The 26906-nt window shown below is 38.4% G+C and overlaps 1 protein-coding gene across 1 annotated transcript in view; it reads right to left on the reverse strand.

Annotated features, from left to right (window-relative positions):
* Positions 1-764: 764 nt before the first annotated feature.
* LOC140465059 (probable thiopurine S-methyltransferase) overlaps positions 765-26906 on the reverse strand; it is a 57930-nt gene continuing 31788 nt past the window's right edge. The window contains exons 4-9 of the mRNA XM_072560902.1: positions 25205-25337; positions 17706-17758; positions 12724-12798; positions 11545-11630; positions 4955-4999; positions 765-3375 (exon numbers count right to left, since the gene is read on the reverse strand). Of these exons, the coding sequence (XP_072417003.1) occupies positions 3242-3375; positions 4955-4999; positions 11545-11630; positions 12724-12798; positions 17706-17758; positions 25205-25337 (526 nt within the window). The 3' untranslated portion in view covers positions 765-3241. The remainder of the gene's footprint in view (positions 3376-4954; positions 5000-11544; positions 11631-12723; positions 12799-17705; positions 17759-25204; positions 25338-26906) is intronic.

The following is a 26906-nucleotide window of genomic DNA, read 5'->3' on the forward strand; positions in this document are numbered from 1 at the left end:
GGCATCCCTTGTGCCTGCACCATCGTAAAAAGGCACTGTGCACCCAGATAAATACTAGCATTCCAAAGTTGTCATTCTCAGTGATGGACAAAGTCACAATCTGGTGAAGAAGGGGAGGATAGCACTGCATTTCTCCAACAGGGACCTGGAGGTCTTGATGGACAGGTTGGTGCCAAACAGAGTGTTCTCTTCCCAGGAGACTAGCAGAGCAGATGTACCAGTACACACTGACAGTCGATTCTGAGTTAGTATGTAGGAGCAGCCTGTAGTCTTGCAAAGAAGGTCAATTGTCTTTTCAATTCTAGTGTGCCACTCTTCTCTCTGCTTCCTCACAATATCTCTACCACTACATCGACTTTGCACCAAGACACTCATTCTACCACCCTCACGATTACATGCAACATCTTACCTCACTTGCACTTTTCACATCAACCTCCCACATTAATAAACTCCTCTACGCTGCCTCCTCAGTCTTTCATTAGACCTGAGTGCCTTTTCCTCAAAGCCATTATCTTCAGTCTTGTCATGACTTCTACACATATGATTGTTTAGTTTGTGACTTACAACAGCTTTGGGGGAATGTAATATGGTAACAACAACAGAAATGTGGATGAAAAATGGTGAGGCCTGGGTTCTTGATATTCTTGGCTGTAAAGTGTTCAAAGAGGGGAGATGAGATTGCAGTGCTGACTTAGAAAGATATTGTAATCTTGAAAAGAAGGGATATCCTTGTTGGAGCAAAAACAGAATCAATCCAGTTAGAATTGACAGCAATAAATCACGATTTTATTGAATGGTAGATTCAGGTGCAATGGGTCAGGTGCAATGGGCCAAGGGTTCTATTTCTGCTCCTGATTTGTTCGGATGCTCGTATTACACTTCCGGGACAGTTCTATGTCTCTCTCAACACTCACCTAACATCACAAGAGATACTGAATGCATCACAATTATGTTAAAGCTAATTGCTTTCTATATATGCAAAGCAACAAAATATACTTGAAACAATGTGAAGGATGAGAAATCAATGACAGATTGTTCTAGCAGGGATTGGGAAAGTAAAAGTACAAACAAATCACAATAGTCTGTAAAACATAGAGTTCTTGGATGAGGATGATATGGTTAATCTTGTCAAAAGCTACAGAAAGGTAAAGGACAAAGTGGGAAAACTGAAATAGAAACATGGAGAAACAAACCAGCTGCTATGTTGAAAAGGTGAAAGGAAATAGTGTACAGAGGAACCTCGATGATCTGAATAGCAATTATTCAAAAATCGGATTATCCAAAGGAGATCTCGAGGTCCTGATAGAAACATAATATCAAAGACGTGTTTCCAACAATGATTACATCTTTTGTTTACAGTGATTAAACAGGAACAGTCAAATTGTTGCAGTAAAAAGTTGTGTGTGGCTGTGTGCGCGCGTGCTATCTGGAGACCTACCCCACAAAGGCAAGTGCAGCAGCAGCAGCAGTCTTGCTGGTGTCCAGTCCAGCTGCCCCAGAGAGGGTGCGGGGGTGCACGCTAGGAGAGGGGTGCAGTGTAGGGCAGGGGACGGTGTTGGTCAGGGGCAGTGTTGGATGGGGTTGGGGAGCGGAGGACGGTGTTGGACAGGGTCGGGGGCGGTATTAGACGGGGACGGTGGGGCCTGGGCTGGGGCTTGCATGCTGTGCTGCTGCTACTGCAGCAATCTCCTGAAGAGGGAGCAGACTATAAAAACTCACACCCTCAGAGGAAAGGCATTTAATCAATTAACCGAATAATCGATTATCCGAACGTAATAGTGTCTGCCCATCTCATTCGGATAATCGAGGCTTCCCCTGTAAATAGATTTGAGTGTAGCTCCGAAAAGGGAATTAGATCACTACTTAATAGGAGGAGGCTGGGAATTGGCAAAAGAGAAATTGTTCTTTCAGAGAGCTGGCAAAGACACAGTGGGCTAAATAGCTGCCACTTGAATTGTAACCATGCCATGATTTTATGAGATTAAATAACAAACATGGGACGAACCTTATATGGGTCACAAGCAGCAACATTAAAAGTCCTCGGAAAAATTGATATATAAAGAGACCTGGGTGTTCAGGTCCATTGTTCCCTGAAGGTGACAATGCAGGTCAATAGAGTGGTCAAGTAGGCATATGGCATGCTTTCCTTCATTGGAAGGGACATTGAGTACAAGAGTTGGCAGTCGTATAAGACTTTGGTTCGGCCACATTTGGAATAATGTGTACAGTTCGGGTCGCTACATTACCAAAAGGATGTAGATACTTTGGAGAGGGTGCAGAGGAGGTTCACCAGGATGTTGTCTGGTATGGAAGTGCTAGCTATGAAGAAAAGTTGACTAGATTAGGATTATTTTCATTAGAAAGATGAAGATTGAGGTTTACAAAATCATGAGAAGTATAGACAATGTGGATGGCATGTATCTCTACAGATACATGAATGGGCAGACAGCAAAGGGATATAGACCCTTAGAAAATAAGCGACAGGTTTGGATAGAGGTAACAGATCGGCGCAGGCTTGGAGGGTCAAAGGGCCCGTTTCTGTGCTGTAATTTTCTTTGTTCTTTGCTTCTGGGATGTAACCTAAGAAGGAATAATATTGCCACAGCAGATGTCATTTGATGGTTGATTTGGGCTGTTTTGGTGCAGAATGCAGAAGCAGAAACTTGACCATGGAATATCAAAAAAAGTGGTGACAGGATGGACATGGATTTGGGAGGCAACACAATCACTAATTTGGAGATGGAAGAGAGCTTGTTGATAGAAATATTATGTTGAGAGTACACAGAAGTCGAATGTAGGTTTTAAGGCGGGGGGGGGGGGAGAAATACTGACAAATATTTTGAAAGGGAGGTGAAAGCAATGGAAAAGAAGCCACTTACAGAATACCCTGGAACTACATTTACAGTATAACTGTAAATAATACAAGATATCCATTTCATTTTGTTCTAAAAGTTTGTACCACCCTCTGCATGAAAAGGTTGCCCCTTAATTCCCTTTTATATCTTTCCCCTTTCACCCTAAACTTATGCCCTCTAGTTCTGAATTCCCCCACCCCAGGGAAAAAACCTTGCCTACATGTTGGAATTAAGAGAACATACAGCACATAATCTGCCATCAGGGGAACTAAAAGCCCCCAGTTTCCAATTCAATCCCAAACCCAATGTTTTAAATTTTCCTAATCAGATTTACATTTCTAGTTTTCAAATTTTTCATAAAATCAATGCAGCATTTATCAATGTATTTAAGCACAGGAATCCGTATTGGTCTTCAATGTAATTAAGTGGATTTGTTCAGTGAAGGAATCCAGACCCCAACTTCTCTGTCTGTCAGTCAAAGCATCTGATGATTCTAACAGTTGAATGTTGCACGATTGGCCTGTAAGAAGAGTATCAACAATAATTTACTTCAGAGCCTAAAGCTTAATGTGACAGTTTTTCAAATGTTAAATTGTATAAAGTAAAGGCAATGGAAGAAGAAATAGTAAATTAATTTTCAAGAAGTGACTGAACTGATATCAAGTTATTATTGACAGGGAAATTTCATCATCTACTTTGAAAAGTTCACATTATATTAGTGATGTCACAAAAATAATGACAACATTCAAAACATTTCAAGTTAAAGACAATTCTCTAGTATTTGTTAGCTTTGTTACATTTATTTTTGGTAGTTATTTTCTTTCCTTTGTAATCTACCAATCAATTCTGTGGAGAATGGGACCAAATATTTATACCTATATGTACTGAACCAAGATGGCTTTCCTGAGGATTGATTATGCAGGGGCAAAAATAATGAAGTGCACTGGTTTTTTTCCTTCTGCATTGGAAAATTGGACAATTTGGGTCTTAAGGTTGGTTGGGAAGTTCTATGTTGTGAACTTTAGATATTTTTGTGTCAATTCTTTTTGACCTATTACCAGAATGACATCAAGAACAGATTCCCACGTTTACATGGAATCAGTGTCAAACATTTATTATGATTGGCACAATTCAGTTATGTGATAAAGATCTGTAAAATATGTCATCATTTTTGCAATTTGGATTGTTTTAAAAAGAGAAGTCTATGGATATTGATTAGTACCTTGAAGGACTTTTTGTTAAAAAAGGTCACAAAGTTATTCTGAAACAGTGACCTAAATGCATTGGCTCCAAGAAGACATGTGAATGCAGTCAAAGGCCTGAGAACACCCATGGAGTGTTCAGGGAACAAGATATTTATAATTTTCAGTTTTATTACATGCAGTATAGTTATTTTAAACCATCTGTTTTGCTTTGACTTCAGAACAGTAAATAACAGAGTTTTAGTTGAGAAGAATCATGAGTTGAGCTCAGAAACAAGCTTAGTTTCTCTCCTAGCAAGGAAACACAGTTTAGTTCAGTTCCATTCAGAGGAAACAAGTCACGACAGCAGAAGTATTTTTTGTAGTTTAAGAAATTTGTAAGCCAAGAGAATTTGGTACAGAAATCTTTGGGTTTTTGGAACTGAAAATATTTTGGTTTTCAGAATTGTAAAAGGTCCATGCCATCAGATTCAGAGAGGAATTGTAAAAAAACACCTCTTTAGTTTAAGAATGAGAAACTAGAAGGAGTTAGTTAAGTGGAAATTTGAAGAGTTGAGATTAGAGCATAACTCCTCTGCACTTGGATCCATATAATGGATAGTATTGGGAAGCAGGTTGAAACTTTGTTCTTCAGTTCTAATTGTAATGTATATTTAAATTGCTTTGCTTGCTTTCTTCCTTTTGTGTAATAAAATTATGGTTTGTTGTTAAAGAATATTTGCAGCTTCATGTAAATATTTTTAGTGACTAACCACCATGTTAACTAATGAACAAAATATTAAACATATGATCCATCAAGCAAGGTTTTATTCTAGTATCTGACTTGTCCAGTAGTCTATCAGCTTGGAATCATAATATCAATCTTTAATTCTTACAAAATCCTTTAAACAAACTCACCATAGAGGTCATGGATTACATGCGGGGGAGTAGAAAATGGTGGACCTACAAAAACAATGCAATATACATTTAAAGTACTAATTTAAAATCAAGTGATCAAACAGATACATGATACAAAGGAAAGTCACAAAATTCTACAGATGAACAACTATGATTTGGATGCAAAGGAGGATCAGTGGGACAGTAACAAAGTAGTAATATTACTGGACTAGTGGAGGTCTGCCCTAATACTGAGACATGAATTGTAATCCCATCGTTATAATTTAAATTCAATTAAATTGATAAATGCAAATAAAAAGTTGTAGTAAAAACCTGGTTTCACTAATGTCCTTTATGGAAGGAAATCTGCTATACTTAACTTCTTAACTCCAGGTTAACTATTCTTGGAAAATACTTGGATGTATCAAATTGCAACAGAGAGATGAATAAACAAAACAAAGAAACTGATCTGATTGACCACCTAGATGACAAAGGTATACCCAGCTCAGTTGACTCTGCAAAGTGCTCTTCATGCACATTTGGGGACTTATTCCAAGTGTGTCTTGCAATGGCCTTGAAATAGTCACCAAATCGAATCTTACTGCCAATGACCCAGTCTTAGCTGCCACCATTACTGTCCCAGTGATATTACAGGTGGCAGCAGAGAGGTAAATGGTTGGGAAGCAGTGGTCCTGGGAATTTTCAACACCAACTCCAGACCCATCAGGTTTCATGGCACCAGGTCAAATGTGGGCAAGGAACCCCTGCTAATTATCAACTAACTCCCTTCCTCTGATGAATTAGTACTCTTTCTTATTGAACACCATTTGGAAGAAGCATTATGGATGACAAGGGCACAGAACGAAGTCCTTAACCTAGTGTACAACCTTCATCACCATGAGTGGCTCTGGCAGAGTTTGAAGGGCACAACTACAGACTGAGCTGGTGATAGGTGCCAAGAGAAATGACACATCACTACCAGTCACAGATGCATTTGCCCATAGAATCAGCAGAAATCGTCACTTTACAGTTCTTATTGAGGTGAAGCAGAATTTTCACACTCAGAATATTCTTCTTTGTGTTGTGTGACACTATCACTATGCTGAACAGGATAAATTCAAAACAGTAGCTGAAAACTTGAAATCCATGAGGTATTGTGGCCCACTGGAAGCAGCACTCTCAACTAATTCAATTCATGTTATCAAGGTATAGTGGCTGCAATTAATACAGCAAATCATGAGAATCCTGATAAAATTCTAGCTGGGGTAGACAAGTTGTGTGCTCCAGAACCAGCCATGATACTCAGTTTAGATTCTGCCAGGGTGACCTGGCTCCAAATCTTTCAACAGCCTTGGTTGAAGCAAGGTCAAAGGAGCTGAGCATCAAAATTGAGGTGAGTTTCCGAAACAAGTTGACATCAAGCTATCACGGAGCAGGGCAGCAAGGAGCCAAAGCAAAACTGAAGCAATTGGGAATCAGGAGGAAAAGTCTCCAATCACTGGAGACTTGAGTTGAGAGTATGGTGAAGGAAAAGCATAATGGTCAGGCAGCATCCGAGGAGGAGAATTGACTTTTTGGGCATAAATCCTTCATCAAGAAGGGGTAAATAAGGGGTATTCTGTACAACTCAAGCCTTGTGAAATTCTGAAGGATTCAGTGCTCAAATGCAGCAAGACTGAGACAACATTCAGACTGGAGCTACATAAAACCATATAAGGGACAAGCAGTGACTCATCTCCAGCAGGAGACAATCTAACCACTTCCTCATGACATTCAAGGGTATTATTATCACAGATTTATTCAACTTCGATGTCTTGGAGGTTATCATTGACCAGAAACCAAGAGGCAGGGAATGTGCAAGAAACTCACCTCTGGGTCTGCCAAAACCTGAGCAAGGTACAAAAGGAAATCGATGGAATACTCTACACTTGCCCGAATGAGTGAAGTTTCAACAACATTCCAGAAGCTCTACAGCATCTAGACCAAAGCCATCTTGTCCACCACTCAAACATTTATTCCATCCCCCACTGAAGCATGGTAGCAGAAATGATCAAATACAATATGTACCATAGCAACCTGCCAAGCTTCCTTTGATTGTAATTTCCAAACATTGAACCTCTAGTACTTAGAGCTACTAGGTTAACAGATACAGGAGAAAATCGCCAGATGTAAATTTTTCTCAAGTCACACACTAGACTGATTTGGAACTATATTGCTGTTCATTCAATGTTATTGGTTGGAAAACCTTAAACTCCCTTCCTAATGGCATTGGACAGTAGTGGCTGAAGACTCATTACCTTATTTTCAATAACTATTACGGATGGCCAACAAATGCTAACCTTGTCAGCGATACACTCAGCTTCTGAAAATAGCAAAAACAAATTCCAAGACACTCCAAAGGCCTAGCCAAAAACAATCTAAAGTGAAAGGTTAGAGCTTTATTTATAAGTTTTGAACAGTGATGGACAATTCACCAATTTAACAGACGAGGCAGGCTCCATAGATACTCCCATCTTCAGCAAAGGGGTAGCCAAGCACAGCAGTGCAAAAGGTAAAGTTGGAGCATTCTCAACAATCTTCAGCCAGAAGTGCTGAGTGGATAATTCACCTCAGTCTCACAGAGGTCCCTAATATCACAGATGCCAGTCTTTAGCTAAATCAATTTGGTCCCTATGATACCAAGGGCTGGCTGAAGGAACTGGAAACTACAAAAACTATGAATCTTGATACATTCCACCAGTATTCCTGAATATTTCTGCTCCAGAATTTGTCAAATGGCCTAGCCAAGCTGTTTCAATAAAGCTACAACATTGGAATCTACCCAAAAATGTGGAAAGTTTCTTAGGTATGTTGTGTTCACAAAACGCAGACAAAACCAACATGCCAATTACTGCCTTGACTGTCTACTCTCAATTATCAGTAAAATGATGGAAGATGTTGTCAACACTTCTATCTAGAAGTAACTGCCTTGTAATAATTTAATCACTGAAATTCAATTTGGGCTCCGGCAGGGCCAATCAACTCCTTTCCTCATTACAGCCTGAGGTCAAACATGTACAAACGATTGAATTCCTGAGCTGAAGTGAAATCAAGGCCACATTATGTGGCAACAAAGAGCCCGAACATAACTGAAGTTAATGGAAATCAGTGGAAAACTTGTCACTGACTAAAGATACAGTTAGTATAAAGAAAGATGCTTGTGGTAGTTGGAAGTCAGTCATTTCAGCTCCAGGACATTTCTGCAGGGAGTTCTTGGGCCCAACCATCTCTAGCTGCTTTACCAATCTTCCCTCTATAAGGTAAGAACATGGGAGGTTTGTTGATGAATGCACAACTTTCAGTACCATTTGTATTTCTCAAAAACTGAAGCAGTCCATGTCCAAATGTAGCAAGACATGGGCAATATCCAGATTTGGGATGACAAGTGGCAAATAAGAAATGTCAGGCAATGACTAACTCTAACAGAAGAGAATCTAACTATTACCCATGACATTCAAAGGCACTACCATCACTATCAATACGCTGGGCATTACCGTTGACCAGAAACTGAACTGGACTAGCAGTGGCTCCAAGAGCAGGTCAGAGACGAGGAATCCTACAGTGAGTAACTCGACTTTTGACTCTTCAATGTCTATCCATCATTTACAAGGTACAAGATTACACTCCACTTGCCTGGATGAGTGCAGGTCTAACAATATCAAAGAATGATAATATTCAGGACAAAGCAACCCAAGTGATTGTTTGTGTGTGGTGCCAGTCATTCCCTCTAACACCATCAATAGTAGAAGTGTGTACCATCTATAAAAAGCATTGTAGAAATTCATGAAGGTTTCCTAGACAGCACCTTCCAAATTTTTGGCCTCTTCCATCCCGAAGGACAAGGGAAGCAGGCAAATGGGAATACCACCACCTTGCAAGTTCCCCTCCAAGCCACTCACCATTTGGAAATATATCACTGTTCCTTCAGTGTCAAAATCCTGCAATTCCTTTCCTAATGACTTCACAAGGCTACCAACACCAAATGGATTGCAGTGATTCAAGAAAGTAACTGACCAAAACCTTCTCAACAGCAATAAATAATAAAAAAATAATGGGCAATATATCTGGCACAGCATGTACTTCTTTAATAATCTTGATTTTTGCATTTCCTTCAAAAGAAAGCCTGATTTTGAGAAACATCCTTCAAAGTTGAAGTCTCTGGTTTTTCTTGAACACAATGTGAAAATATACTTCAATCCTAACTTTTTTGTTGAATAATGTTGAGGAAAATGGCAAAATTTGAAGAGAAATGAGAATCACTTGTACGCCAGATTGAGTTTTTAACTCTGGGCCAGTAGCCAGTATGTGTCAAGTTCTCTACTTTGTAGGATATTAGAAAACTGTAAATGTTAAAAAAACGACAACACAGCATCTTTCATTGTGATTTTTTTTCCTGATACTAATTGTAAATTGCTAATTTATGGAGTATATACTTTGCAATTTACTATGGTGTTTTTAACTCAAGACCCTGGGTTGCTAGCAGAGTATCTTAACCACTATATTGTAATATCCATATGCTAACACATGAATTTTCAAATGTGACCAGGTTCTCCCTGCAACCTCTATTATTGCAGGATTCATACCAGCCTTTCAAACTCCGTCCATCAATTTCTTGGGGTTGCCATCCTTCCTTAAATTTCAAGAGACCTCTCAAAAACTCTAATTTTGCTGTGTTTTAACTGCACCAAATCATACTTTGCGAGGGCTTTGAATGATCTTTCTGTACATTTGAGGAAAGCAATAGAAAAATCAGCTATTGAAAATCTTAAGGACCATAAGACATGGGAGCAGAAATTAGGCCATTCAGCCCATCGAGTCTGCTCCACCATTGAATCATGGCTGGTAAGTTTCTCAACTTCATTCTCTTGTTTTCTCCCCGTAACATTTGACCCCCATGATATTCAAGAACCTCTCTCTCTCTCTGTCTTAAATATACTCAATGACCTGGCCTCCACAGCCTTCTGTGACAATGAATTCCACAGATTCACCACAGTCTGGCTGAAGAAGTTTCTCCCTATCTCCATTCTAAAAGGTCTTCCCTTTATTCTAAGGCTGTGCCGTCAGTTCCTAGTCTTTCCTACCAATGGAAACATCTTCCCAACATCCACTTTGTACAAGTCATTCTGTAAGTTTCAATTAGATACCCCCTCATCCTGTGAAACTCCACTGACTACAGAACCAAAGTCCACAAACGTTCCTCATATGTTAAGCTTTTCATTCCTGGGACCATTCTTGTGAACCAATTTTGTTGGCATAATTCAAAATAATTCAAATAACACAATTTGTGGCCCTGCAAAAGAGAAAATTTTAAATGAGTAATGATTTTCTGAAGTAGTTTTATTCATGTTTTTATTTGTATTCACGTTTCGTATCAAATTTTGTAAGAAACTAATTATATAGCGCAACAGGAATACGATTAGAGTGCTGGAAAATTGGTCACACAGTTGCTCTGGAAAACTCAGCTGTGTATGTAATTTTCTTAGATAAAAGGTATATAATTCAGAACAGCACAACAAACTTAAAGTAAGCCAACAGCATTATGTCAAACTTTTGGAACTTTTGTCTTCTCGGAATTCTTCAACTCATTCAGCGTTGTAAGAACTTTCACTTGATCAACAACTTCTGTGAAGTTGGCATTTCCAACATTCATAGACGTTGTAACTTGAGTACTGATAAAATTTGGTTAAAATCTAAGCAAATGGTGAAAGTAGAATCAAAAGCTGCCATCAAAAATAAATAAAAAATTCTTGCAATTTTAACTTGCCATTTCACCTCCGGAGTTACCTTTGCCTACAACACCTATTGCAATGAAGCTCATTTTAAGCTTGAGGACAGCACTTCATCTTTTTGACTGAAAATTTCACAGTCTTCTGGACTTGACATGGAGTTCAACAATTTCACACCAGAATCTTTGCCTCATTTAGTTTTTACGTGCTTCTGGATGGCAGAAGTTGGTGAGTATGCTGCTTTTTTGTCCATTCAAGTTGCCTCTACACTCAACTTTTGTTACTTCCTTATTTGTCCCATTTCCAATTGCTTTTGCTGATCCCAACAATCCCTTTCTCGTTTAATCTCTTCTGTCTTCCACCTTACCACAATTTCTCTTTTGAATTTCTACAACCTCACTTCATCTGCCTTTATACTTATTCCAGATCTATTAGACATTTAATTTTGTTCAGTTTTGAGGAAAAAGCAGGAACCTGAAATGTTTATTTTGCATATCTTCACAGATGCTGTCTGAACTGCTAAGCATTTTCTGCTTTTACTAAACACTTTTCTATGTATGATTTAACAGATTGGCTTTAGTGAGGCAGTAGAAAATGCCAAACAAATCAATTCAGGTTTTTGTTTATTTATAAATATTTTATTCAATTAAGATTTATCAGAGGTATCTATAATTAGAAAACATGGAACCAGAATTTGCATATTAAGATTTATTTAAATATTTTTGTATTTTATTAGTTACTTAGGTAGACTGAAGTACATTACAAAAAGCTTGTATCATTTTATTCCAACACATGCAAATGCTTTTCACACTTGAGTATGTGAAAGTGGACCATGAAAGTACTTACCAGAAAACTTTTCTTGATCGTATGTTAAAGCATCCAGAAGGTAGTGACATCCATTGGCCATAAGTGTAGTCATTAGTTTGGCATAACTGCAATAATTACATTAAGAAAAAGTCTTTAATTTGACAAAAGGTCTTCCTTCTTTGACATGCTTTATAATATTCAATTTAATTTTGCTATTTGATCTCTTTTCTTTAATTGATTTTCACTTTGCTTAATTTAGTTGTACTTTTTGCATTAATATTAGTTTTCATTTTTCTCAAATGGTTCAGTTAATTTTGCTTGGACACGAAAGGACATAGAAACCATCTCTGAGAGAAAAGATTTCACACATCAGTAGCAAAATACAACAATGCACGTTGAATCACATTTCTTGCTGCTTACACTGAAATGCTCAATAGTAATTTTTCATAAACAGCCATACTATATTCCATGAAGCGTATGGAAAGGTACAATTACAGATTTACGGAATACACTTTACAAAACATATATAGCTAAAAAGTATTCTTTAAAAAGAAAGTAAGCAGGAAAATAACATTTTCATGTTAATGGTGATGTGTATTTTAAAACAAACACTTTAGATATGATATATAAAAATGACAGCTTAATTTAATACTAATATGCACTATAATGGAATAAGATTTCTGATTTGATAATTCAATACATTCAACTTCTAATCTGAGCTGTAACATAGATAGAGACTATAATGGAATCCAACTGTTTTCTTTCATGGTGGAAGGGAGACTGGATGGATTCAGTGAACTGACACGTTTGAGCAAATACTGTTTTTTTTTAAATAATAGAATTGCTGAGATTAATTCATTATAAGTGAGGTAAACATATGGAGTCTAAATTCAGGATTTCACTTTGGTTTGGGAGACCCAAGAAGTGTCAATTCCATGTGTCCTTTACAACACGCAATGCATTGCGTTTAGAATTAAATATGGTCTGGGTGTAGGTTTGGTTACTTAGCTGGAAGGTTCAAACCTTCCAGCTCAGCGAGCAAACTTACATATAGAACCTCAACCTGAGCGACAAATCTTCTCAAAATTTGCTAAATAAAATATGGTCTCACAATAAAAATTAAACAAGTTTACTTTTTGTCACGTTTCAGGCGAAATGCTGAACAACAACTTCTTAAAGTTAATAAATAAGTAAGCTGGCAGATAACAAATTACTCACCGCTGTCTATCAGATGGGTTGATTGCTACCAGAGAACCTCTGTCCCAGATTCCATCAAACTTTCCAGCAATTGCACTACCCATCAGAAACAAAAACAAAACACAACAAGCTTTTATATTGCAAAGTTCACAGGATGGAATATTATGAACAAAAAAAAACTATACAGCAACATGCACAATTACTGAGAAAACAATGTTCTGGAATTGGAAATTTATAACAAGAAAAAAAAACTGCTAGAAATATTCAGCAGCTCAGCCATTATCTTGGGAAAGAGTCAACAAGTTAGTGTCACAGTCATAGTCATAGCGGCATACAGCATGGAAACGACCCTTCAGTCCCACTTTTCCATGCCAATCAAGTTTCCCAAACTAAACTAGTTCCACATGCCTGCAATTGGCCAACATTCCTCCAAACATTTCCTATTCATTTATCAGTCCAAATGCCTTTTAAATGTTATATCTGTACCTGCATCTTTCTCTGGCAGTTCATTCCACATAAGAATCACTCTATGTAAAAAATAAAGCTACCTCTCAGGCCCTTTTAAATATTTCTCCTCTCACCTTAAAAATACTCCCCCCAGTTTTGAACACCCTCTTCCGGGTGGTTGAAGTGTAGGTTTGGAAGATGATGTCTCAGAAGCCTAGGTGTTTTCTTGCAAATTTAGATGGTACACACTGCTGTCATTGCATCAGTAGGAGAAGGAGTAAGTGCTTAAGGTGGTGGATTGAGTACCAGTGAAGCAAACTGCTTTGCCCTTGACACTGCCCTGACAGGTTATCAGGATGGGAACATTAATATTACTGATAAACAGCTTTGAAAATGCTGTATTAACTTCTAGTCCTGACAAAGGAACATTCAGATAATTGTTTTTTTCTCTAAAGATGCTGCCTCGTATTTACTTCAGGTTTTCAGCCAGTGCAACAGTTTGCTTTCTGTTCATGTGTAAAGTGATGGCATAAGAATTCAAGTGAGCTAAAAAAAAAAGGTCAAAAATGAAATACAAAAAATCAAAGAATGCTGAATGCTGGAAATCAGAAACAAAAGCAGAGATTGTTGGAAAACCTCAGCAGGTATGGCAGCATCTGTGGAGACAAAGCAGAGATAATGTTTCAAATCCAGTGGTCCTTCTTCAGAACAGGGTAAACTCTGCTTTGTCTCCACAGATGCTGCCAGAGTCAAAAAGAGTGGCGCTGGAAAAGCATAGCAGGTCAGGCAGCATCTGAGGAGTAGGAGATTCGAAATTTTGGGCATAAGCCCATCGTCAGCCCTACTCTTTTTGACTCTGACTTTACCAGCATCTGTAGTCCTACTTTCCTTACAGATGCTGCCAGACTTGCTGTGTTTTAGCAGCAAATTCTGCTTTTGTTCGTAAATAAAATATGGATAATTTCATCCAGTCCCTTGCTTTTACAGATTCAGAGCATAATTGGCAAAATGGCAATTATGAGAGGTCACAGAAACAAAGAGCCATGAAGCACGGAAACAGACCCTTTGGTGTAACTTGCCGGTGCCAACCAGACATCCCAATTTGATCGAGCCCCATTTGCCACCATTTGGCCTATATCTTCTAAATCCCTCCTATTTGTATACCCATCCAGATGCCTTTTAAATGCAATTGTACGTCTCCACCACTTCCTCTGGCAGCTCGTTCTATACATATGAATAAGATAATGTATATTTCCAACAGTAATTTAGAAGATAATGCACATTCTCAGGTTGCCAGCACTACTGAAACACAGGAAAGATCATAAGGTTATTTTCTTTGCCTTTTGCGTGAATAAATAAATACCTTAATTTTGTCATTAAGTTTGCATTTCCCATATTGGTCAACACAGCAAAGATGGAATATGTACGAAGATAGAATTAAATTACTTCAATTGCTATCAAAACTTCTAAAGATTAGTACAGCTTGTTAATACTTAAATGTGATTCTTTGGACTTTGCTGAATCTCTCAGCCATCCTATTATCTATAACCTCATCCAGGTCACTATCTTGTGAGATCTCTGCCTTCCTCCAATTCAGATCTCTTGAGTGGTTCCAATTTTCATTACTGCACCATTGGCAACCATGCCATCAGCTGCTTGAGCTCTAAGATCTGGAATTCTGTTCCTGAACACATCTTCTCCTTTAAGCTACTCCTTAAAACATCACTCGTTCCCAAAGTTGGGTCAAACTGTGCCTAAAACATCCTTATGTGATTCAGTTTCCCTGTTCGGTTACACTCTTGTGATCTACCTTGGAATATTTCACTACTTACAAAAATATCTTGCAGCAAGTTTCATTCCTGTCACTCACTTCATTCGACAAATCTCCCATATTTGTTACTGCCATTACAGGTCGTTCTGCTATAGAGCGAGTTTGTTAATGAAAATTCACTGTAAAGCGATTGATGAATTGGGGACATGGTTTCTAAAGCGCAAATGTTTAAAACAGGTATCGGTGATAACATGATTCCAGTCCCATTAGTTTAAATGGGACTGTTATTACACGATTTTTTTGTAACATGGGTTAACACAAGAATGGAACTACCACATTAAAGCAGAACCTACTGCTCTCACTTTATTTACTGGTATCTGTAACTGATTGTAGTTTGTACTCCTTGCACTAACATTATCAAAACTACATGCCTCTTTTATTGTTAGAATTTGTTCTAAGTACCTTGTAAGTCTAGTCACAATCCTGGACTTTGGCATACCAGTTAGGAAGACACTTTCAGAGGGCGTGGCTATACTTTAAACAATACATTAAATTGAGGTTTTATCTTTTTGTTCCAATTAACTTTATGGAGCATATAGCATTCCTCAAGAAGGCGAGGCTGTTTACTTGAAGCCTTCATCAAAATTTATTCCTCAACCAACAATAATATCAACCTTGTATGGTTATACTTTACATGTCAGCCGTGGCTCAGCAACCAGCACACTCACCTTTCAGACAAAAATTGTGGGTTCACAATTTAGGCCAACATTTTACTGTAGTACTTAAAGATTACTGTCCTGTCAGACAGCCAGTCCTAATGGAGTACCACACTATTAGAGGTGCCCTTCCTTGAAAAGGACATTACACCAAGGCACCATCTGCTATCTCAGATGGACGCATAAGATCGCGGTGTGCTCCCAAATTTATCCCTAAAGCAAAGTAATCAAAATAGATTAACTGACCATTATCATGCTGTTGATTGTGGGAGTTTGCTATGCACAAAATGGCTGCTACAATACTACATTACAGTAGAAAGCTATTGAGTTTGCTGTTAAGCACTACAGGACATTGATGTTGTGAAAGGTGCTGTACAAATTCAATCTAAATGCAAGTTCTTAGCTCTTTGTTTCTCTAGGCAACTTGGGGTAGAAAATGTTAGCTTCCAATACCGAATTCTTAACGCTTCATCATTACAAGAATGGAAAGAGAACAGGAGTGTACATTGACAATTATCTGACGAAGTGAGGGTTGATGGAATGCATAGATGTAAAGAACATCGTTATAACAGAAATGAAGGTGTTTGATCCAAGGTAAATAATGAACTGTAAAGTATAGCATTCCTTCACATTGAACAACAAGTTGGTGTTAAATAACTGAATTGCACTACTTCTAAGAAGTAAGAATTGGATGTGTTCTCTCAGATTGGGATGGAACCACATTACTGGGATTGTAAACAGAAAAACTAATTCGTATTTTACCTACATGTATTTGACAGTTTTTCTAATATTGACACCAATGTAAATTTAAGCATTGGTTTAAGATTACTTTGTAAGAATTGTTAGAATATATTATGTTTTGGGAGAATAACACAGTTGGAAAGCAACTAATTGTTCATTTGTAATCAGCAGACTAACTAGAGGCAATTTGTTCTAGTTATGCATCCTGATGAAAGTATATAAATGATTTGGATGTGAGCATAAGAGGATAATTAGTAAGTTTGTAGATGACACCAAAATTGGAGGTGAAGTAGACAATGAAGAAGGTTACTCAGATTACAAGGGGATCTTGATCAGATGGGCCAGCAGGCTGAGAAGTGGCAGATGGAATTTAATTCAGATAAATGAGAGGTGCTGCATTTTGGGAAAGCAAATCGTAGCAGGACTTATACACTTAATGGTAAGGTGCTGAGGAATGTTGCCAAACAAAAGAGACAGTTCCTTCAAAGTGGAGTCATAGGTAGATAGGTTAGTGAAGGTGGTGTTTGGCATGCCATGTTGTGGCTGTTCAGGATATTGGTTCGGCCACTTTTGGAATATTGCGTGCACATCTGGTCTCCTTCCTATTGGAAGGATATTGTGAAACTTAAAAGCGTTCAGAAAAGACTTACAAGGATGTTACCAGGGTTGGAGGATTTGAGCTATAGGGAGAGGTTGAATAGGCTGGGGCTGTTTTCCCTGGAGCATCAGAGGCTGAGGGGTGACCCCATAGAGGTTTATAAAATCATGAGGGGCATGGATAGGATAAATAGACAAAGTCTCTTCCCTGGGGTGGGGGTGTCCAGAACTAGACGGCATACATTTAGGGTAAGAGAGGAAAGATGTAAAAAAGACCTGAGGGACAACATTTTCACGCAGAGGGTGGTATGTGTATGGAATGAGCTGCCAGAGGAAGTGGTGGAGGGTAGTGCAATTGCAACATTTAAAAGGCATCTGGATGGGTATATGAATAGGAAGGGTTTGGAGGGATATGGGCCAATGCTGGCAGGTGGGACTAAATTGGGTTGGGTATTTGGTCGGCATGGCCAAGTTGGATCGAAGCGTCTGTTTCCGTGCTGTACATCTCTATGACTCTACATGCAGCAAATCTGAATTTCAGCTCTTGGATGTCGAATTTCTCATCTTCTACTGTTACCTTCCATCCCTGTCATCTCTCCCTCCCCTCGCATGATTTCCTTGAGGGTTACTTTTAGGTATTTGCGAACTTTGCTCTTGTTTATTCATTTTCATCAGTTCCTTCAATAGGTGATGCAGTCACTTAACAATATCTTCATTTCACAGCTACTCACCTTGTGAAATCAAACATATTACAGTTAAATAAAAATAGCTTCCCATCAGTACTCTGGAACAGAAATAGAGAATAAGAGGTTTGTCAGTTTCTGAGCCAAATTAAATATCTAAATTTATTTTCAATGTCTCATTGTCTCTATACCCAACATAGTAGTTCCTTCTCTTTTGGTCAGGACAGTAAGTTACTTTGCATTCAGCCATCTGACTGGTGCAAATGCTATATTACAATTGTGTGACAGAATGAACAGGATACAGGTTAGGAACTGGTATCAGTGTTCATATCTCTCCAATCCCTTGTATTTCTACTACCAATTTAAAATTATTGGTCCATTTGAAACCTGACAAAAACTGTCCACAAGCTGCATGTTTCACTCGATTGTAACATATCATGCAGATCACATTTCCAAAGCTCACTTCATCAATTTAGTCAAAAATCTTAGTTAATTGTATTTATGATAGAAGTTTGAGAAAATCGTACTTTGTAAAGGAACTAAACCATTTTTCAAATTTGGATGCTTTAATACGTGTCTATTAAATCTCTGATACTATAATTTAAACTTCTGGTGAACCTTTTTAAACACCATTTCATATTTGCTTGAAAGTTCATTAACTTGTCCTGAACTATGAAAAAGCAGATGGAACTGAGAAGCTGTCTGGATGCGTTAGAATTCTCTTATTTGGCATGTTATGGATTGGGAACTAATGCCAGATGCAGGGAGCAATTACCGGTCAATTAAATGCTCTGTACAATGTTCATTTGACTTAAATGGTATATAAGGGAGATGATCAGTCAATTGCATAGGGCATTAAAAAAACAATGGGAGGATATATATATATAAAAAAGAGGTGGTTAGACTCTTGTGGCACAGTGGTAGTTCCTTACTTCTTGGAGGCTTGAGTTCAAGTCCTACCTGCTCCAGAGGGGTGTACAATCATCTCTGAATAGATTCATTAGAAATTATCTAAGAGCTAAAATTTGACGGCTTTTGTGGTACAATATTAGTGATCCTATCTCTGGGCCAGAAGGCCTGGTTCAAGGCCCACCTCCTCCAGAGTCATGTTTTAGGGGCGGCACGGTGGCTCAGTGGTTATCACTGCTGCCTTACAGCACCAAGGACAAGGGTTCAATTCCCACATTGGGTGGATGTCTGCATGCACGCATGGGTTTCCTCCAGGTGCTCCGGATTCTTCACACAATCCAAAGATGTGCTGGTCAGGTGAATTGGCCATGCTGAATTGCCCCTTGTGTTAGGTGCGTTAGTCAGGGGTAAATATAGGGTAGGGGAATGGGTGTGGGAGGGTTACTCATCGGATGGTCGGTGTGGACTTGTTGGGCCGAAGGACCTGTTTCCATACTGTAGGGAATCTAATCTTAATACATCTGAATAGACTGATTTAAAGAATCTATAAGAGGTTGAAACCATGTTTGTTTCATTGGAGAGACAGAAAGATCCAAAGGGATGGTATTGATCCGACCTGGGATCAGGGAACCACTGTAATCAGCTCAGAAGTTTCTTTAAATTGAGGGGTGATAGCTATCGGACAGATGTCAGAGGTAATTTGTTTACTCAGAGTAGTTCGGACGTGGAATGCCCTGCTTGCAATAGTAGTAGACTCACCAACTTTAAAGGGCATTTAAATAGTCATTGGATACACATATGGATAAAAATAAAATAGTGTTAGTTAGATGGGCTTCAGATTGGATCCAGGACGGCACAACATCGCGGGCTGAAGGGCCTGTACAGCACTGTAATGTTCTATGTTCTAAGTCTATATGTTCTAAGTACTTGTGTGTATTTGTTCTCTATATTTGAAATGTAAGTATGACCTGTTAAGCCATGTTATTTATTAACTACTTTAACTTATAGATATTTTTAATCAACCAGTTCAAACATTTTTGCAAGGTTTGTAGCTCAGGTTGAGGTTTAGGGTGTAGGTTTGCTTGCTGAGCTGTAGGTTTGATATCCAGACGTTTCATTACCTGGCTAGGTAACATCATCAGTGGCGACCTCCAAGTGAAGTGAAACAAAGCTGTTGTCTCCTGCTTTCTATTTATATCTTTCTCCTGGATGGGGTTCCTGGGGTTTGTGGTGATGTCATTTTCTGTTTGTTTTCTGAGGGGTTGATAGATGGTATCTAGATCTATGTGTTTGTTTATGGCGTTATGGTTGGAGTGCCAGGCCTCTAGGAATTCTCTGGCATGTCTTTGCTTAACCTGCCCCAGAATAGATGTGTTGTCCCAGTCGAAATGGTGGTTTTTTTCATCCATGTGAAGGGCTTCACTTAAAAGACCCAGTACAACCCATGGACAAAACCAATGTCATCTACAAAATTCCATGCAAGGACTGCCACAAACACTACGTAGGACAAACAGGAAGAAAGTTAGCCACCAGGATACACGAACACCAGCTAGCCACAAAAAGACATGACCCCCTCTCTCTCGTAGCTCTTCACACGGATGAGAAAAACCACCATTTCGACTGGGACAACACATCTATCCTGGGACAGGCTAAGCAAAGACGTGCCAGAGAATTCCTAGAGGCCTGGCACTCCAACCACAACGCCATAAACAAACACATAGATCTAGATACCATCTATCAACCCCTCAGAAAACGAACAGAAAATGACATCACCACAAACCCCAGGAAACCCATCCAGGACAAACATATAAATAGAAAGCAGGAGACAACAGCTTCGCTTCACTTGGAGGTCGCCACTGATGATGTTACCTAGCCAGGTAATGAAACGTCTGGATATTAAACCTACAGTTCAGCGAGTTCAAACATGTTACGACATACCTCTCAAAGACGTGGGACTTGAATCCAGGTCTTTTGGCCCAAAGGTAGGGAAAATACCACTTTGTTACAAGACCCCTCTAATTTAAGTTAAATTCTTTGCTTATGAAGTCCTTCCACTTTGACAGTCTTGCAGGTGAATTATTTATTGGGCCAAGTTCCTTACAGGGAGGTGGGGAGTCCAAAGATAGCAGCCAGAGGAGCCAATTATGCATCATTTTTCAAAGCTAAATGTTCTACTGTTCTATAATGGTATATCCCTCAACAAGGAACCAAACAAATCTGATGGAACATCTTACCTACATGTACATTGAATTCGAGAGAAAACATTGTTACGTTTTGCTTTATGAACAACATTGCTAATTTTAAAGAAAAAGATTGCAAAATTTCATGGTGACATTGTTGAAACAGAAAATATTGCCTTTAGTAGGGTGGTGCCAAATGTTAAATTGTAATCTCAAACTGTAGTTTCTGTATATTAAAAATAAAGCACATTTTGGCTATAAACATTCTGTCAGTCATTAGATTAGATTAGATTCCCTACAGTGTGGAAACAGGCCCTTCTGCCCAACAAGTCCACACCTACCCTCCAAAGAGTAACCCACCCTTCTCTGACTAATGTACCTAACAACTATGGTCAATTTAGCATGGCCAATTCACCTGACTTGCACATCTTTGGAATGTGGGAGGAAACCGGAGTACTAGGAGGAAACCATGAACACTAAAGTCAAGTAAGTCAAAACATTTGCACATGTAGATTATCAATGTTATCTGACTTACAGAGTTTGTAAGCTTAGTAATTGTAAACAAAATATTGAACCAATAGCAGCATTTTCTTTGCATATTTTTTCTTGCAACCAGAGATTCACAATAAAGGTATCTTGCAATACCTCTGTCAAAAATGACTCTGCATAGCTTTTGCCTCCTTCTTATTAGGAGACCACTTGCAGTCAAACTTTGCATCGTAAAACTATGTTAGACTTAGAAATAAAGTAAAATCAGAAGTTACACTTGCTGTATTTCATATTTAAATTTTATATTTGAAATATTTCATATTTTGTGTCAGTGTTCAATTACAATTTTACATAAGGAAGAATAATTTAAAAATAGACAGCATGTAAATAAAAAGGCTGTGAAGGGTTACATGATCACCTGTTATTTCACTTCAGTCAAAAAGATAATTCCGATATGCTTTCTTAATGTCAACCACAAACAGTACAATTTAGAATCTGAATAATTCTTGAACAACACAACACAATTGACCTTTTATTTTGAAAGCTGTGAGAATTCAAAGATTTTCAGATAAAAGGAGGAGACTGTGAAGGACCTACACAGGGAGTTCCAACATAATTCATTGAGTTTTCATCACGAACCATTAGAGTTTGAACTGTAAAAGACTCTGACATATCATTTTAAAACAACTCTCCAGGAAGACCTCAGATTGAGTTTTCAGCTTAAACAAGAAAGGCTTTCAGCAAACAACCATAGTTCTCCAAAAACAGTCTAGGCAATCTGCAAGTGTCAGATCCATAGAACTAGTGGGGAAGAAGAAACCTTCTCTCTGATATGCTGGAATGATTAAACACATCTGGGCAGGTGGGACTTGAACCTGGCCTCCTGGCTCAGAGGTGAGGACACAATAACTGCTGCACAAAAGCACTCAAATAACATTTTGCCCAAACCTCCTATCTCATCAATCTGTGTGAAAATCTTATCACACGCCTCTGGAACAGGTGGAACATGAACCAAGGCCTCTTGGCTCTGAGGTACGGACATTATGTCTGTGCCAAAAAAATCCCTCTCTCTCCCTCTTGACGTATTTCAAGAAAAGCTATATAGATATTTTCTAATCAATCTACTCAGGCAGTGTTATACAAACATCTCTGTTTCAATTTCTGGGGATAGGGTGACCACCAATATTCAACCCCACCAATTCCCATAGTTACCTTAATAATACATTCTCATACCCACTTTCCGTAAAGACACCATTTCATTCTAGCTGCCACTTCAGCTACCGCCAGTGGGATACCACCAGACACACATGCTCTTCTCATCCCCTGTCAGCCTTCTTCAGGGACTGTTCCCTCAAGGATACCTTGGTCCACTCCTCCTCCACACCTAACACCTCCCCTTAGTGCCATAGTACCTTTCCATGCAATCGCAGAAGGTACTACACCTATCTGTTTACTTCCTCCCTCCTCACTATCCAAACTCCCAGACACACCTGCTGGTGAAGCAGCAACTTACTTGCATTTCACTTGTTCCAATCTATTGCACTTAATTCTTAATTGCACGATAGTGTGTTCAGTTCTGGTCTCCCTTTTTTATAGGATGGATGTTGCGAAATTTGAAAGGGTTCAGAAAAGATTTACAAGAATGTTGCCAGTGTTGGAAGGTTTGAGGTACTGGGAGAGGCTGAATAGCTGTAGCAATTTTCCCTCGAGCACTGGGGGCTGAGGGGTGACCTTACAGAAAGTACAAGATCATGAGGGGAATAGATATGGTGAAAAGCCAAGGTCTTTTCTCTAGGGTAGCAGAGTCCAAAATTAGAGGGCATAGTTTTAAGGTGAGAGGGGAAAGATTTAATGGGGCCTGAGGAGAAACTTTTTCATGTAGAGGGTGGTGCGTGTATGGAATGAGCTGCCATTGGAAGTGATGGAGGCTGGTACAATTATGACATTTAAAAGGCATCTGGATAAGTATTTGAGGAAGATGGGTTTAGAGGGATATGAGCAAAATGCTGGCAAACAGGACAAGATTAATTTACGATATCTGGTTGGCATGGACGAGTAGGACCAAACAGACTGTTTACATGCTGTACAGCTCTACGACTTTACTGCATTTGCTGCTCACAATGCTCTACCAGCGCTGGGGAGATGAAATGGAGAGTGGGCGACTGCATGTTCTGTCTGCAAAAATACCCCTAAGCTTCCTCTTGCCTAGTACTTCAATATACCATTGTGTTCCCTGGCCAACATTTCTGTCTCAGGCTTACTGCAGTGTTCCAGTAAAGCTCAGCACAAGCTGGATGAACAGCATCGCATTTTCCGCTTGGGGACTTTACAGCCTTCTAGCCTCAATATAGAGTTCAATAATTTTAGGGCCTGAGCACTTATCCCAACTACCACACACCAGAACTTGTCATCATGTGGGCTAGTGCCACAACATCCAATCGTCAACCACGAATGATCCCAATTAGCAGCTATTGATTCTCCCAGGCTGACCGCTACACATTGTATTGTCTGCCCAACTGTTTTTCTCTCTCTCTCTCTGGTATCCATCTCTACCATCGTTTACTCCTCTCACCCCGTCCATCTTCAGCATAAATACCAACCTTTTCCTAGCTATAAATCAGTAGTGAAGAAGGGTCAATGGACCTAAAACTCTAATTTCTCGATACAAATGCTGCCAGACCTGCTTATTTTTTCCAGCAATTTCTGTTTTTGTTTTTGAACTTTTTTTAAAAGGTTTTTTCTTTTATAGCTATCTACTTTTAATCTTTGCCTCTGTGTTTTATCCAATAACATTATATTTTTAACTTAGCAACTAGTAGTAACAGATGTCTATTAAACTAATCTTTAACCTTATTTAAATTAACACTTTGCTGATGGTTATTTCTAAGTTTCAATGCAAAGAAAGGGAACTAAATGAGCTTTATAAATTCACAGTTCAAGGGCCATGCTGTGGACACGTGATGGTCATGATACCTGCATGCTTAATGTAGAAACATGTTGATTCACCATTAAAATATTACGTCTAATATGTTCTCAATTGTAACTGACTTCATGGAATTAATCCCTTCGATAGAAAGAGAGCTGGCGCAAACTTAATTACCTCAGTAAGAGTACAAATTAGATCATGTGAGCGTTAAAATGGCAACTTAAAGGTTATTCACCTTTCCAGTTGCATTGGGAAAGTGGGAAACTTTTCTGTCTTTATGACTGTTAGATTCCTGTAAGCTTTATGAACAGAAATTATATTGCCAAGATAATTATAATTTGAGAAATCACTGATTGCAAGTTAAGGAATCATAGCCCAATTGATGAATGAAATAGAACACCTTTTCATGACTAGATATCTACTTTTGTGAATGATTACATACAAATACAACTTTGTAAGGTTACAGCCAACAACGTAGCTTGCTTGTTGTGATGATACACATACAGCTTGCAACAAAGATATTTGTTCCTTAATTTTACTCAAACAACTTTTACTTAAATGAAATCAAGATCCTAAAATTATTTTTATTGCCATTTTAGTCAAAATGCAACTGCCTTTTAAAGCAGAATTTAGTACAATGTGGATAATGTAAAATAAGTATATTATATTTCAGATATCACTCCTAGCAACTACAAACTTAATAAAAGTTTGCTACATGGCAAGCTTTCAGACAGAATATCAGCTTTCACCCTGACTTCTAACTTTTGTTTAAGACATTCAGTGAAACATACCAGAATTTAAATCTTCTTGTGGTCAGGCTTTAGTCTAACTACTTAGTTTATATAATAAACACATTCATTAAATTATTGCAAACTGTTATTCACATATCCATTTCTCACATGCCAATTTGTGACTATGATCTGTTTGATGCAGAGTTATAGGAATTCAAAACATTTGTTAATTCATCTCATTACTGCATTTTTACAACACACAAATCTCAGTGTATTGTGGTTAAAAACAAAATGCTATGCTGTATATACTACCTGAAATACTTCTGCACCTGCAATTCCTGGTACAGACTCCTGTGTGTAGGACACATTCTGTTCTGCAAAGAATTCTTTTATAGCCATTTCAGATGCTTCCACACCAACAACAGTGTGTCCTTGGTCAGCAAGCCTATAGAAAATTAATCGAATAAAGAGGAATGATTCTTACAGCAAAGAAAAAATTATTTCATGACTTCAATTTTACAACCAATTAAGTACTTTTGAGTTAAAATGGTTAGAATGTACAAAAATACAGCAGTCAAGTGGCACACAGTAAGGTCCATTAATGAGGTAACTTCATCTATTTCTATGGTATGACAAGGGCTATCATTACTCCATCTGATTAAATAGTGGATCTTGCAACTTCAGAATAGAAAAATACATCTCACTATTAAGCAATGGTTCCTAAGCTCTGGGTCACAGAAAAAGGGGTCGCAAACAACACCAAAGCCCAGGTAATATCTGATCCTGCCATTGTTTATCTTAAGAATTTTTCACCCCTCTTTAACAAGACTACTTAAAAATGCTGCCTGCAGGGTCTCAGCCATCAATGCTGTTTTTCTATTCTCAACTCATTTATTAGGTGATGCAGTCTGACAGTAAAATGACCTTCTAGATTTGTGTTAACATATGAACTATTTAAATTCACACAGAAGAAAAATGAGAAGAATTCATCAATATCCTCAATAATTTTAACAACCATTAAACATAAAACCAGAACATGCCAGAAAGCCATTAACATCCTAGATATCATGAGACTTTAGTTGGCTCAAGGCAATGGATGTAACTTGGAACCAAAAGCCTTTTGTTTTTACAAAATCTCCCTAAGTATGCTTTTCAAAGACAGATATGGTCACAGTGGATTTTTTGCACCTATCCTTTTTTATTGCAATTCAAATCTACAAATTGTTGGAATCTCTTCTGGGGTAGAAGTGACCTGTACAAGGAGGACAGAATGTACCTGAATTGGAAGGGGACCAATGTACTGGAGGAGAGATTTGCTAGTGCTATACGGGAAGGGATGTGGGGGATCTTAAAGAAACAGTCAGACAAAAGATAAGTCTGAGGTTGGTACAATTGAGAAGAGGTACAAGTCAAAATAATCAAGACAGACAAGAGCAAGGCAGAGACGAAGGTAAGACAATAAAGTTTAACTACATTTATTTTAATGCTAGAGGCCTGACAGGTATGACAAATGAACTCAGGGCATAGTTGGAAACATGGGACTGGGATATCACAGCTATTTTAGAATGAGGTTCAGGGAAGAGCAGGACTGGCAGCTTCAAGTTATATACATTATAGGTAGGATAGAAAGGAAGCGAGAGAGGGGGAATTTATGATTAGGGATAACGTTACGGCTGTACTTAGGGAGAATATTTCTGGGAGTTTGCCCTGTGAAGTTATTTGGGTGGAGCTGAGAAATAAGAAAGAGACGATCATCTTATCGGGATTGTAATACAGACCCTCCCAATAATCAATGAGAAATTGAGAAAGAAATTCGTCAGCAGAGCTCAGTTAACTATAAGAATAATAGGAAAGTAATAGTAGGAGATTTTGCCTTTCCCAACATTTACTGCAACTCCATTGTGTTAAGGTCTTGGATGAAGAGAAATTTGTTAAGTGAATGCAAGAGAGTTTTCTGATTCAGTATATGAATGTCCCTACTTAAGAAAGAGCAATACTTAACGTATTCTTGAGA

Source organism: Chiloscyllium punctatum, chromosome 41, assembly GCF_047496795.1.
Source record: "Chiloscyllium punctatum isolate Juve2018m chromosome 41, sChiPun1.3, whole genome shotgun sequence".
Lineage (NCBI taxonomy): Eukaryota > Metazoa > Chordata > Chondrichthyes > Orectolobiformes > Hemiscylliidae > Chiloscyllium > Chiloscyllium punctatum.